Source organism: Mauremys reevesii, linkage group 6 (assembly GCF_016161935.1).
Source record: "Mauremys reevesii isolate NIE-2019 linkage group 6, ASM1616193v1, whole genome shotgun sequence".
In the NCBI taxonomy this organism is placed as follows: domain Eukaryota; kingdom Metazoa; phylum Chordata; order Testudines; family Geoemydidae; genus Mauremys; species Mauremys reevesii.
The window spans coordinates 39,136,003-39,149,044 of record NC_052628.1 but is presented as its reverse complement, the minus strand read 5'-3'; the positions used below and the strand labels follow the sequence as shown (position 1 = coordinate 39,149,044).

Genomic DNA, 13,042 nt, shown 5'->3' with positions numbered 1-13,042 from the left:
AACAGACCACAGCCAGCCCCTATAAAAAGGCTTTTAGTCAGGAGCACAGACAGACTCTCTCTGCCTTCAGAGAGAGAGAGAGGGGTCTGGCTTCTGGGAAGTTGAGGGTGCTTAGAGTGAGGCAGGGTGGGTGAAAGGCCAGAGGGGCTGGGGAGCTCCAGGCTGGCAACTCCCCAGGCTGCAGGGCCTTGTCCAAGGCCCCAGAGAGGCACTGGGTTCCAGAGAGGGGCAGTAGGTCCAACCCCAACCCCAACCTTGCCTATGATGCGTGGCTTATGCTGCAGTCTGCCCCAGGGAGCGGGGGCTAATTGGTGACTGGCAGTAGTCTACGACTGAGGCAAAGTGAGGATAGGGGGTGGGAGTTCCCCGGGAGGGGAGACCCTGAGACTGAGTGGTGTACGGCCAGGGGGCAGCACCCAGACAATGAGACACTGGTTCTGGGAGGGACACGGGGGCCAAGCGGCAGCGCGACACTGGCCTGCAGAGGGCACTCAAGTGGCTGAAAGAGTTAATTCCTGAGACGACCAGCAGGAGGCGCTGCAGGGGTGAGTCCCAAGTCGCTACACTCCCCCCTCCACCTAATCAACAGAATACCCCAGCAGCCAACCTAGCAGGTACTTCTCAGAAAACCAGAAGTGGTGTATCAGGGGCTCTGTCATCCGCAGCATCTTCACAGGTAGGAGATTCCGAAATGGACCTATTTGTGACATACCATAACGAGTACATTTTGTACCAGAAGGAGCTCAAGTCCTGGCTCCCTGACAGATGTTTTCCTCATTCCATGGTCTCCAGAACTAATATATGCCTTCCCACCAATACTCATGATACCCAGGGTTTTGATGAAGCTGAGACAAAATGCAGGTCACATCATCATCATGATAGCCCTCACATGGGCCAGGCTGTACTGGTGTTTGAACATGGTGACTCTATCAACTCATCTACTGATCACCTTACCAGCTTTGCTAGTCCCAGTGTCTCAGACAAACATCCAAATCCTGCACTCAAACCCAGCGTTGTTGCACCTGACTGCTTCAAAGCTGTCAAGATGACTTCCACAGAAAGAAGCTGCTGAGTTGAGGTTCAAAACATCTTACATCAAAACAGAAAACCACCCACCAGACTGATACCCCTCATATGATGGGGCATGCATTTAAACTGCCTCACAGTGCAAGGCAAATGGTCACCAGTGAAGATATTCCTGCATATCAATCTCCTGGAGCTGAGAGTGGTCAGGAACCCATTTCCTCTATGCACCCATTTTCTCCCGCTGATAACAGGATCACATATAAAGATCCTAACTGACAACATAGCATGCATATACCGTATTACATCAACCATCTGGGACGAGCCAGATCGCCCTCTCTTTGCATGGAGGCAATGAAACTGTGGAACTGATGTATCTCTCACAACATCACCCTGACCACAGCTTACCTCTTGGGCACACAAAATGCGATAGTGGACAAACTCCTTTGCACATTCCCACCTGACCATGAATTGGAGATGCACCTGTCAATACTTCATAACTTATTCTCATGGTGGGAAACACCAGCCACAGACCTGTTCACCACTTACCAGAACAAGAAGTGCCCGTGATACTGTTCCAGGGTGGGGATCTGACAGCACTCTCTGGGCAATGTTTTCCTCCTCCCATGGTACAAGGACCTTCTTTACTCCTTCCCTCCATTTCCTCTTCTGATGAAGGTCCTGCTGAAGATAAAAAAGGACAGAGCTCACATAATTATGATTGCTTTGTAACAGATTCCCCAGGGTGCAACATGGAGCTGGAGTACTGCTGAGACCTCTGTCTTACCAACCTGGGTTCCTTCTCACACTGTAATGCTGTGACAAGCTGTAAATCCCTCCAGGTCCTGCACTCACATAGCCATCCACAAGCAGGGACACCCCCAGCTAAGTTAAATAAATGTTTTCACCAGCCACTCATGAACCAACAATAGAGAGGCTTCAGCCAACTCCCCCCAGCTCCCAAGCCTAGGACCCCAGAGTTGTACCATCCTGCCCTGGTCAGAAGCCTAACCACTGTAAGTTTATTACCCAGTCCACCACTCCCGCAATGTGTAGAGGACATACACCAGGCCTTGTTCCTGAGCAGATTTCCCTTGCATTTCAAGCAACACACTGTAAAACATATATAACAGATTTATTAACAGAAAGATAGATTTTAAGTGATTATAAGTAGTAAGCGTACAGATCAAAGTTGATTACTTAAGAAATAAAAGTAAAAATGCAATCTGAGTTCTATAAATTAGACAGGATTTAAATCAAACAGTGTCTCACTTTGATGGTACAGTTCCTTAATATACAAGCTAGGATTCTCCTTTCCAGCCTGGGAGCACCTCCCCAGTTCAGTCTTCGTTCACTATACATGTTTCCAGGTGTTGAGTTGGGGGGGTGGGGAGAATGAGGACAAGCAATGATGTCACTTCCTCCTTTTATAGCTTTTTCCAGCTTGCTGGAAAGATCCTTCGCTATGATATGCGTCAAACAGTCTCCACTGTGTACGTGCTATCTTTGAGAGGTTTCTACTGTATACAGTTCCTGGGGTACTCCTTGTGAGTGTGTATTCCCCTCAATGGGCCATCTTCAGTGTCTGGCTGCCCCATTGTTGTACCTGAAAGGTTGGTTGTGGGTGTTTCCAGCTTCACATCATATTTTAGTAACATATACATAGCAAAACTTCATAACTTCACATACAATGACAACGCATACAATTCAACAGTATATTAATGTTCAACAGATCAAGACTTTTAAAATGATACCTTAACAGGCATACTTTCTTCAAAACACATTATACTCATATGATCATGGTAAATATGGTGGTGCCAGGGTGTTGCTTTAGGGTACAATGTCACATGCCCCCAGATAGCCGAGACAGACCTGGTATCCTTACCTGATGCAGTTTGCAATTGTCCCATCGATCTCCCTTGTCTCTCTGGACAAAGGGGTGCACCACACATCCTATCTCAGGGATCCTCTGCCTCAAAGTACAGCTTCTACGTGGTCCAAGCACCTAGCTAGCTCATGCTCAAATGAAGTACAAGAGGTTGTACTGCACAGAAGAAAGTCCTCCACACGACTCACTTATCTGCAGAAATGGTCGAGGTTTCAGATTTGGTGCACGTCTCACCAAATCTCTCCCGTGTCAGCAACTCTTCCACATATTCTGGGATATGCCCTGGACCTTAAAAAATTGGGGTTATTCCTGAGCTATCTCAAGGTCCATCTAGCAGCTATTACAGCATTTCACCACCCGTAGAAGAATACTCAGTACTATCGCACCCAACCACTACAAGGTTCCTTAAGGAAATAACAAACCTCTTCCCTCAACCTCAACTTCCTACCCCCTCACAGGACCTAAACCTAGTGTTGAAAGGGGTGACTATGCCCCCACTTCGAACCTATGCCACCTGTTTGCTAGTCTACCTATAGATGAAAACAGTCTTTCTGATTGCAATTACCTTGGCTATAAGAATAGGGGAAATAGCACCTCTGCTGACGCATCCCCCATACACAGTATTCTTCCCTGTCAAGGTTACACTTAGGCTGCATCCAAGGTTCATCCCTAAAGTGACCTCCTCATTTCACATGAATCAGTCTATTCACCTTCCTGCCTTCTATCCCAAGCCTCACTGAGGCAATAGAGAGGTCATACTGCATACCCTAGATGTTAGGGGAGCCCTTGCATTCTTCCTCAACAGGACAAAGGCTTTCGGGAAATCCCTTAGACTATTTCTCTCTATGGCTGAAAGATCTAAGGGCTCAGTGACATCAGCCCAAAGACTCTCCAAGTGGATCTCAAATTGCAGCAGACAGTGCTACCAAATTGTAATATGACCCCTCCAGACTCGATCAGTATGTATTCCATGAGATCAATCTCCTCATCTGTCGTCTTCTTCAAGGATGTCCCCATCTCAGAGCAGGGCCGCCCAGAGTGGGGGGCAAGAGGGGCAATTTGCCCCAGGCCCCGAGCCCCACAGGGGCCCCCACCAGAGTTTTTCAGGGCCCCTGGAGCGGGGTCCTTCACTCGCTCCGGGGGGCCCGGAAAACTCTTGCGGGGCCGGGCGCAGGAGCTTCTTCTGCTCCCGGTCTTCGCCGGCGGGGGTGGGGGTGTCCTTCCGCTCTGGGGCAGAAGGACCCCCCGCTGGCAAATTACCGCCGAAGACGGAGTGGGACCCGCCGCCAAAGTTTAGCCCGGTCTTCGGCGGTAATTTGGCGGTGGGGGGCCCTTCCCTTCCAGAACCCGCCGCCGAAGTGCCCCGAAGACCCGCGGCGGGGGCCCCCCCTCCGCCAAATTACCGCCGAAGACCGGGCTGCACTTCGGCGGCAGGTCCGGCTTCGGTGGTAATTCGGCGGCGGGGGGGCGGGCCCCGCCACGGGTCTTCAGGGCACTTCGGCGGTGGGTCCTGGAACGGAAGGACCCCCCGCTGGCGAAGACCCCGGGCCCCCGGAATCCTCTGGGCAGCCCTGTCTCAGAGATCTGCAGAGTGGCGACATGGGCATCAGTCCACACCTTTGCAGGGATCACCAGGGACTCTGCCTCTGATGCCATCTTTGGCTCCACAGTATTATCATCTGTGACTAACCCGACTCCGAAACCCCAGCCCTCCAGTAGGAATACTGCTTGGGAGTCACCTATAGGGACAATACTTGAAGAAGAAGTTACTCACCTTGTGCAGTAACAATGTTTTTTTGAGATTTGTCACCCTGTGGGTGCTCCACGACCCTCCTTCCTCCTCTCTACTTCGGCATTCTCGCTGTGACTCTGCGGTAGAGAAGGAACTGGGGATGGCTAGCTCACATGCATTGGCTAGCCTCATGGCGCAGCACGAGGAGAGAGAGTGCATGTCCAGACTCAACTGACAGTACTATCGAAGTTCTCCAGTCAGCAGTGCAGGGACTCAAACACACCTACAATGGAGCACCCATAGGGACACACATCTCGAAGAACCATTGTTACTGCACAAGGTGAGTAATTTCTTCTTTCAGTGAGTGTGATTGAGAATCTGGAGCAACAATAGATCAGTATATCGCCAAACTTCACACTCACTGAAAGAAGAAATTACTCATCTATCAAATATCAAAAGGTGAGCAAATATGTGATAAATTAGTAACAGGGATAAAAGATGCAGGATCTTGAATGAGAATTCTCAGAGAGCCCACATTAACTCTACAAAGAGTTATAGATATGCAAAGCTAGTGAACAAGCTCACATCCAAATGCAGAGCGTAAGTAGAGCAGACACAGATAATTCACCAAGTAGCATAGGCAAAAATATGAAAATACAAGGAAAAATACACTAAAATTTGTGGAAAACAAATACAAAAAAGAGAACACAAAGAAAATGCAAAGGAAAACCTGTGGATTCTATGGCAGTAAAACATAATGGAAAATGCCCCTTCTATGGGTTCATATGTAAAATTTGTGACTGGAGAAGGTTGCAGTAAAAAAAAAAAGCAAAGAAATAAATGTACCATATTAAGGAACAATCAAAGGAGTGAGGTTCTAAATTAGCCTGTCAGGAATCAGAGTCTGCAGCAGAGCTAGTCTCCAGGCAGCCTCATCAGTACAGCTGGCCTGCAGCAGACTGCAGGATTGGCCATGTCGCCTGATTGGCTGCAGGAGCCAGCAGGCTGGCTCTTAACTCAGCAGCAGCAGCAGCAGCTCACTGGCTTCTTAATGCTCATGCCCACCATTGTGCCTGCTCCTGCTTGTTCCTCCTGCTCCGGCCTTGCACCCAGCCTTGCCTCTGTCCTGCCCCTGCCTTGAACCCCTCCTTGCTCCAGTACCTGCTCTCTGGTTTGACCATTGGCTTTGGCTTTTGACTACTGACTCCAGCTCTTACCTTAGTCCTGGGTCCTGATGCTTGCTCCGACCACTAGGCTAGATCACCCTTGTCCTGGTAGGCTGACAGACTGAGAGCCTTTAAAACTAGGGCCTGGGGTCCTCAACGCTAGCACAGACCCTACTAGCAGCAGAACTGGTGGACACCACCCAGAACCTGCAGAATGATGCCCATTGTTACCGAACTCATGGCCCACATCCGGCAGGGCACCAAGAACTTCAGAGGCAGTTAGAAGTCACCATGGCAACCTACAAACGGTATGCCAACCAGCCCTGCCAGCCAATGCCTGGCATTGGGGTCGGGGACGATGTGTGATTGTCCATCTGGAATCTGCGATCAACTTGTTCCTCCACAAAGCTGGACCATTAGTACCTGTGGCCTTTCCAAAGCACAAAACAGATTAACCTAGGTACATACAAGTTACAGCTACCAGATTTCCTCAAGATTCGCCCCGCCTTTCATGCCTCACTTCTAAAACCATTAGTCATGAATCCCTTCCCACTCCATAGTACTCCCCCTCTTCTGCCTATAACTGTTCAGGGCCAAGAAGAATATGTGGTTCGGCAGATTCTAGACTCCCATGAGGTCTAAGGAAAACTACAGTAACTAATTAACTGGGCAGTCATGGCCCAGACGAACATTCATGGGAACGTGCAGAACATCGCCATGCCCTGAACCTCCTGTGTGCCTTCCACCATGCTTACCCTGAGACACCAGGCCCCGAGGTCCCTAGACAGCACCCTTGAGTGGGGGCTATTGCCAGGAATCCGGGCCTGCAGCAGAACTAATCTCTCAGGCAGCCTCCTCAGTACAGCCAGCCTTCAGCAGGCTGCCCAATTGGTTGCAGCAGCCAGCAGGCTGCTGTTAAGCCAGCAGCAGCTCACTGGCTTCTCATGGCTCATGCCCATCCCTGTGACTGCTCTTGCATTGTCTTGTACCTATACTTTATTTTAATAAGAAGAGCATGTATGTTATTGAACATAATTTAGGATTATTAATTTAAACTAAGGTTTGGATTTTATGATTGTGTAATCATCTTCTCCGTTTGAGACAAACACCTGTCAGGAATGGTCTAGTTATTACTTAGTCCTACCTTGAGTGCAGGAGACTGGACTAGATGACCTATTGAGGTTCTCTCCAGTCCTACACTTCTATGATTCTATATGTGAAATGGGTTATTTAAATTTCCTGATTTTTCTCTCTACAGGTGGTTTATAGGAGATTGGTCAGAATGCAGTAAGACCTGTGATGGAGGAATACGTACGCGAACAGTTCTCTGTATCAGAAAGATTGGACCGTCTGAGGAGGAGACACTGGAAAATATTAACTGTTTAACACACCGGCCTATTGAAAAAGAACCCTGTAACAATCAGTCTTGTCCACCACAGTGGGTTGCCTTGGACTGGTCAGAAGTAAGGATATTTCACAACAGATTAGCATTTTTAATTCATTGGCAATGGGCAAGTCATGAGTTCCTCCCACTGAATGTAAATACATTTTTATTGCTGCTCGTCATCTGGAAATCATCATCTAAAGGCAGAGGATTAATAAGAAATCAGTAGCTGTCTCATTTAGAACATTAAACGTGTTTAAAATTACATTAAAGTTCTTTAATTTTCCCCTACTGTCATAATGTAACCCATAGGGCATGTTGTTTAGCCAATAAAGGCTAAAACAAGTGCTGCTGCACCAGGGCCGCCCAGAGGATTCCGGGGGCCCGGGGTCTTCGGCGGCGGGGGGCCCTTCCGTTCCGGGACCCGCCGCCAAAGTGCCCCGAAGACCCGCGGCGGGCCCCCCTCCCCGCCCCCGCCGCCGAATTACCGCCGAAGCGGGACCTGCCGCCGAAGTGCAGCCCGGTCTTCGGTGGTAATTTGCCGGAGGGGGGCCCCCGCCACGGCTCTTCGGGGCACTTCGGCGGTGGGTCCCGGAAGGGAAGGGCCCCCCGCCGCTGAATTACCACCGAAGACCGGGCTGAACTCGGCGGCGGGTCCCGCTCCGTCTTCGGCGGTAATTCGCCAGCGGGGGGGGGGGGGTGTCCTTCTGCCCCGGAGCGGAAGGACACGCCGCCGGCGAAGACCGGGAGCAGAAGAAGCTCCTGCGCCCGGCCCCGCAAGAGTTTTCTGGGCCCCCCGGAGCGAGTGAAGGACCCTGCTCCAGAGGCCCCAAAAAACTCTGGTGGGGGCCCCTGTGGGGTTCGGGGCCTGGGGCAAATTGCCCCTCTTGCCCCCCCCTCTGGGCGGCCCTGTGCTGCACAACAGTTTGTTGGCATGGGGCAGCTTTCTGGTTCAGCAAAGTCATAAATTGAGAAGGGGGATTTTAGTTTCCAGAGGCTTCTTTACAGGCGTATGGCTTAAAAAAGGATATGAGATTTTTTGAGCACTTAGGTATTAAAAGCTACAAGAAATGCCATATTTTTCCTCAAATAACTCAGCAAACATCATGAATAAGTACCTTAGTAAGGTGATGTGAAAGGTGGAACTAAGACTTGGATCGCCAGTATTCCTAAGAGAGGCTAGTATAGCTTTTATTAATATGGCAGTGTCCGTTAGTGTATGAGCCAAGATCTAAACTCAATTTATGCTGATTCAACCCTATTGAATTCAAAGGATATGCACCCGTACAACTGAGAACAGAAATTGATTCCATTGCCCCAGTTCTGAGCTGAATTCAAACTTTGCAGAGCACTACTTGGGCAAGGTGGCAAAGATGGTTGTGTACCCAGGATGGGCTCCTCACCTTATATTAGAGCAGCCTCAGGGCTGTTTTAAGTTATGGCACACCTGCCTCCAGCTCCAAGGGACTGTTCCAGCATATGTAAATAGGCAGAGCACAGAAGCACAGCAGTCACACACACCCCCCATATGCTGGGGGCCATGTTGAAGTTGCGTAGAACAGTGCTATCAGCACCACACCATATACAGATGATGTACATCACTTCTTCTCATAAACTGTTGATGCAGGATGCTATGAGATGCTGTGGAGCTGCTTCCATTGATGGCCTAATTTCAGAGTGATGCTATCCCTCTCTATAGTTTGTATTTCAGCTTGTAAAGAATTGTGGTGTGTTTTGAGATGCGAAGTGATGTATAATGTCTGATTATTATTGATATGAACATTGAAAACAATTTCCTCCATCGGTGAAAACCACCACTAACTTACGGGGGAAAAAACCCAACCAAATCTGTCTAGCTTAAAAATTATTTTTTTTTATCATTTTGCCAACATAGAATTTTATTATCTTTGCTGTAGTGGGCAAGCATTTGTTCAGTTTCATAGGGGATCTTCCATTAAATGTGTGATTGTTTTTTTAACTAGGAGCAGAAAAATATTTTTTAAATTTACAGGGTTTTTTTTTTAAAAGCTTCTGATCCATCATTAGCCCTTTATGCTGATGCTATTGCTTGGACTCCCAAGGTTCTATTTTTTGTCATAAGTTTCTGTCATTCATTTGGGCAATACAAAGATGGGCCAGCCACAGAGCTCAGATCTTGACCCGTCTCTGGGTTTATACAGTCTTAAAAGAATGACCCTTTTTCCTGGAGTATTTTTCCTAAGAAGGTGTCTGGTTTATATCCTTAATATCTGTTAGAAAGCAGTTCCCTATAGCAACATCTCTATGTATAGAGCAGGGCCTTAACACCCCCCGTGGATTGTGAGTGAGTTTTTAAAACATGCCAGGCGGCAGACTGTCAGTGTCATCCCTTATGTACTATGTCCCCTCTCTTCCCTACTTGCCTATTCCCTGAAATTCAAGCTAGTGTTAGAAGTGGAGTGGCAAAGCCAGAAGTGGGGGAGGGAGGGCTTGGAAGCAATCCCTACTTGGTCACCCATTTCCTGAGAGAGTAGAAGGCACAGAGCATCCCACCCCATTAAAAGTTAATCCAAGGCATGGGGGAATAGTTTGGAGAAGAAAGGGGATGAGTAGGAAGAAAGAGATGAATGGAGGGGAAAAGGAGGAAGGGTGATTGGAGGAGGGAGTAAGTGAGGTGATAGAGACACAAAAACCTTTTATAGTCCACTTACGTGGTGTTGATTAGATTGTAAGCCCTTTGGGACCAGGAATCATCTTTCCATTGTGTGTATATCACAATACAAATAAATAATAATAATATCCCCATGATAAACTGTGGAGCCTTGTAGCACATTGCATTTATTAGGCATCTTTGACTCCTTCACCTGCATTCTGCTTACTAAACCATCTCCCCTGGGACTGCTGATGTTCCAACTCTGAGAGCAGCTACAGAAGTTTTATGGCTCCCATATATAAACTTCTGTACGGTCTGTGTAGGATATCTTGGAACAGAAATTTCCTCACCCAAAATAGGTTTAGAGCACTTTTAAATCAGAAATCTTGGTGGGTGCTCTGACAAGATTCTGAGCAAATAAGAACATATTTCTATTTATACATTTCTGCTTAGAGTAGCTTGGAGGTGTGTCTCAACTGGTAAGAACTTTTTTAATATAATGAGAAAGTGCTTATTTTTCTACCCAGTATTTCCTAGAAAAATAATTATTGTATATTACAATTACATACTTATTTCATGTAGCATATCATACTTTTTTATTATTTTCTAAGGGTAGCATGAAAATGATGTATCCTGTAATATTTGTAATAGAAAGCAGCAGCAATGTCCACTCCTGCTTCCATTTAAGTCAAAGCTTGTCATCTTTTGGAATGTAAAGTCTCTTCTTCAGCTTTTGTTGTACCAAAAACAACTAACACACTTGCTGCAATCCTGACTGTCTCTGAACACAAACTAAGCAATTCCAGCACTCATTCATATGCTAACATGCTTGTTGAGCATGAGATAAGCAAGGAGTTGTACCTCTTTATCTCAGATGAAAACTGATAATCGGAAATAGCTTGTTTAGAGAAAAGGAACAATAGATTCAGGCTTCTTTTGGGTTAGTGGAGTTAAAGTATCTGTGCAATTTGACTAGGTTGAGAAATTAATTGTTGTCCTAAAGCTTTTTTCCCCTTCTAAAAATCAGCCATATAAGCAGTGATAATGGAAAGTCAGAAATATTCTACAAAATACAATGTGTAAAGGTAGAAAGAGATAATGAAAGAATATATATGTATAGGCCAATGGGATAATGTAAAAGTGTTTACACATGGTAGGGAATGGTGTGCTAAAACTAACAAGTAGCTTGTAGCAGCCAGGGGCGGCTCTAGGATTTCCACCGCCCCAAGCAGGGCGGCACGCCGCGGGGGGCGCTCTGGCGGTCGCCGGTCCCGCGGCTCCAGTGGACCTCCTGCAGACGTGCCTGCGGAGAGTCCGCTGGTCCCGCGGCTCCGGTAGTCCTCCCGCAGGCATGCCTGCGGATGCTCTACCGAAGCCGCAGGACCAGCGGACCCTCCGCAGGCACGTCTGCGGGAGGTCCGCCGGAGCCGCCTGCCGCCCTGCCGCGGAACACCACCCCAAGCGCGCACTTGGCGTGCTGGGGTCTGGAGCTGGCCCTGGTAGCAGCACAGGTTAATTAGTCATTCTTTAGTGACAGGGTGACAGTTTGCCATGTCAATTTCCAAATGCCTTGAAATGGTTGAGTTTTGGCTGCATTACTGTCCTTGCAGTAAATAATGATTGTTTTTTATATTTATTCAAAGTATCTCAAGGTAATAAAATCAAAACAACAAAAATTGCTCTAGGATTTCTTGGGAGGATCTTTATCAGGCTTTTTAGACAAGCATTTCTTCCTTTGCATTCATATTATCATTAGTCATGGTTGCCTCCATTTGTTAACTGAGTCAAAAATTCTGAAAGCATGCAGTAATGGGAAACTTTATTCCCTGTTTTTTGTTTGTGTGGGCATTTTATTTTTCATTTGCTTTGGAGACATAGGGCTTGTCTACACTGGCAATTTACAGAGCTGCAACTTTCTCACTCGGGTGTGAAAAAACATGCCCCTGAGCGCAGCAAGTTTCAGCGCTGTAAAGCTCAAGTGTAGACAGTGCCCCAGCACTGGGAACCGCCCTCCCAGCGCTGGGAGCCGCCCCACTTGGGAAGATTGTTTTTTTAGAGCGCTGGGAGAGCTCGTTACTACACAAGACATGTTTAAGGGCTGCTGCGGCAGGGCTTTATCATTGCCATTGTAGACTAGCCCATACTCTTTTTGTTGAATTCTAGTGATGCCTTTGGTTTTTGATTATTCAGTATTATTATAGGCAACTTAGTTATTATTTCCTTACTTCACTTTCATTGCTGGAGACAGAGTGTAGTTCATCTTATTTAGTGGAATTTTGGCTGTGTCTCCATAGGAAGTTTTCTTTCTGAAGGATGTTTTTGTCTCTTATTCCCAGTAGCTACAACAGCATATTTCTCAGATAGGGGCTTACATCTTTTCCCTCTGGCATTTGCCATGTGCTGCGTTGTTTGGATGTAGAATTCCTTTGGTGTTTCACCCATGAATTTTGCTCAGAGTTCCCACATACTATGGTATTATGTATTGCAGCTGCATATACCAGAAAGGGAATTTGAATCTTGTGAGAGATTTAGGTTATTCTATGTACAGGCCCCTGTGTACCATCAGAAACTGATTCCCATCTAAATATCTTACTGGTTAATTTGTAGGAAGGAGATGTACATGCAATTATGCAATTCTGAAGCAATTCTAAAACTGCTTCTCTGTGAAAATCCTCTACTTGAATGATGGAGGTAAACAGGTACCAGGAACTTCACTGAGTGGAATTTTGAAGTTATTCTGTCTTCGTTTGTTTCTTTCTTTCCCCTTGGTACCTGTTTCCCTATCTTCTTCCCAGTTTGCTGCTCTGCTAGGGTTAGTAACGGGTAATGGAGAGTAGCAAAACAAGGGAGGAGCAAGGGGAGATAGAATAATGATAAGGAAGAGAAATGAGCACGAGGACTTCAGACCTGCCTCCATTCAAGTTCCTGCTTCATTACCTCGTTGCTATCAGAGCCAGCAAAACAGCTAAACACCAAAGGAAAAAGGAGAGGCAGTATCTTGGGGAAGAGAGAGTAACATCTTGAAGAAAGGGAGGAAAGTTCCTACCTAGTCCAAGAATCTCATTTCTACACACCCCACTAATGCACTCACCTTTATATATGTTGAAAATTTTCTTGTGCTGTGTTCTAGTATGTCACCCTCCATCTGCTGTATTTTATTAGTCTATATGGGATGTAGAGAGAAGCTTTCACTGGTTCTGCTGAGAGTTGTGTGCTA

The 13,042-nt window shown here is 47.0% G+C and overlaps 1 protein-coding gene across 1 annotated transcript in view; it reads left to right on the top strand.

Annotated features, from left to right (window-relative positions):
* ADAMTS6 (ADAM metallopeptidase with thrombospondin type 1 motif 6) overlaps nucleotides 1-13,042 on the top strand; it is a 311,564-nt gene that overhangs the window by 279,789 nt on the left and 18,733 nt on the right. Inside the window, exon 22 of the mRNA XM_039545681.1 lies at nucleotides 7,068-7,272. Within this exon, the coding sequence (XP_039401615.1) occupies nucleotides 7,068-7,272 (205 nt within the window). The remainder of the gene's footprint in view (nucleotides 1-7,067; nucleotides 7,273-13,042) is intronic.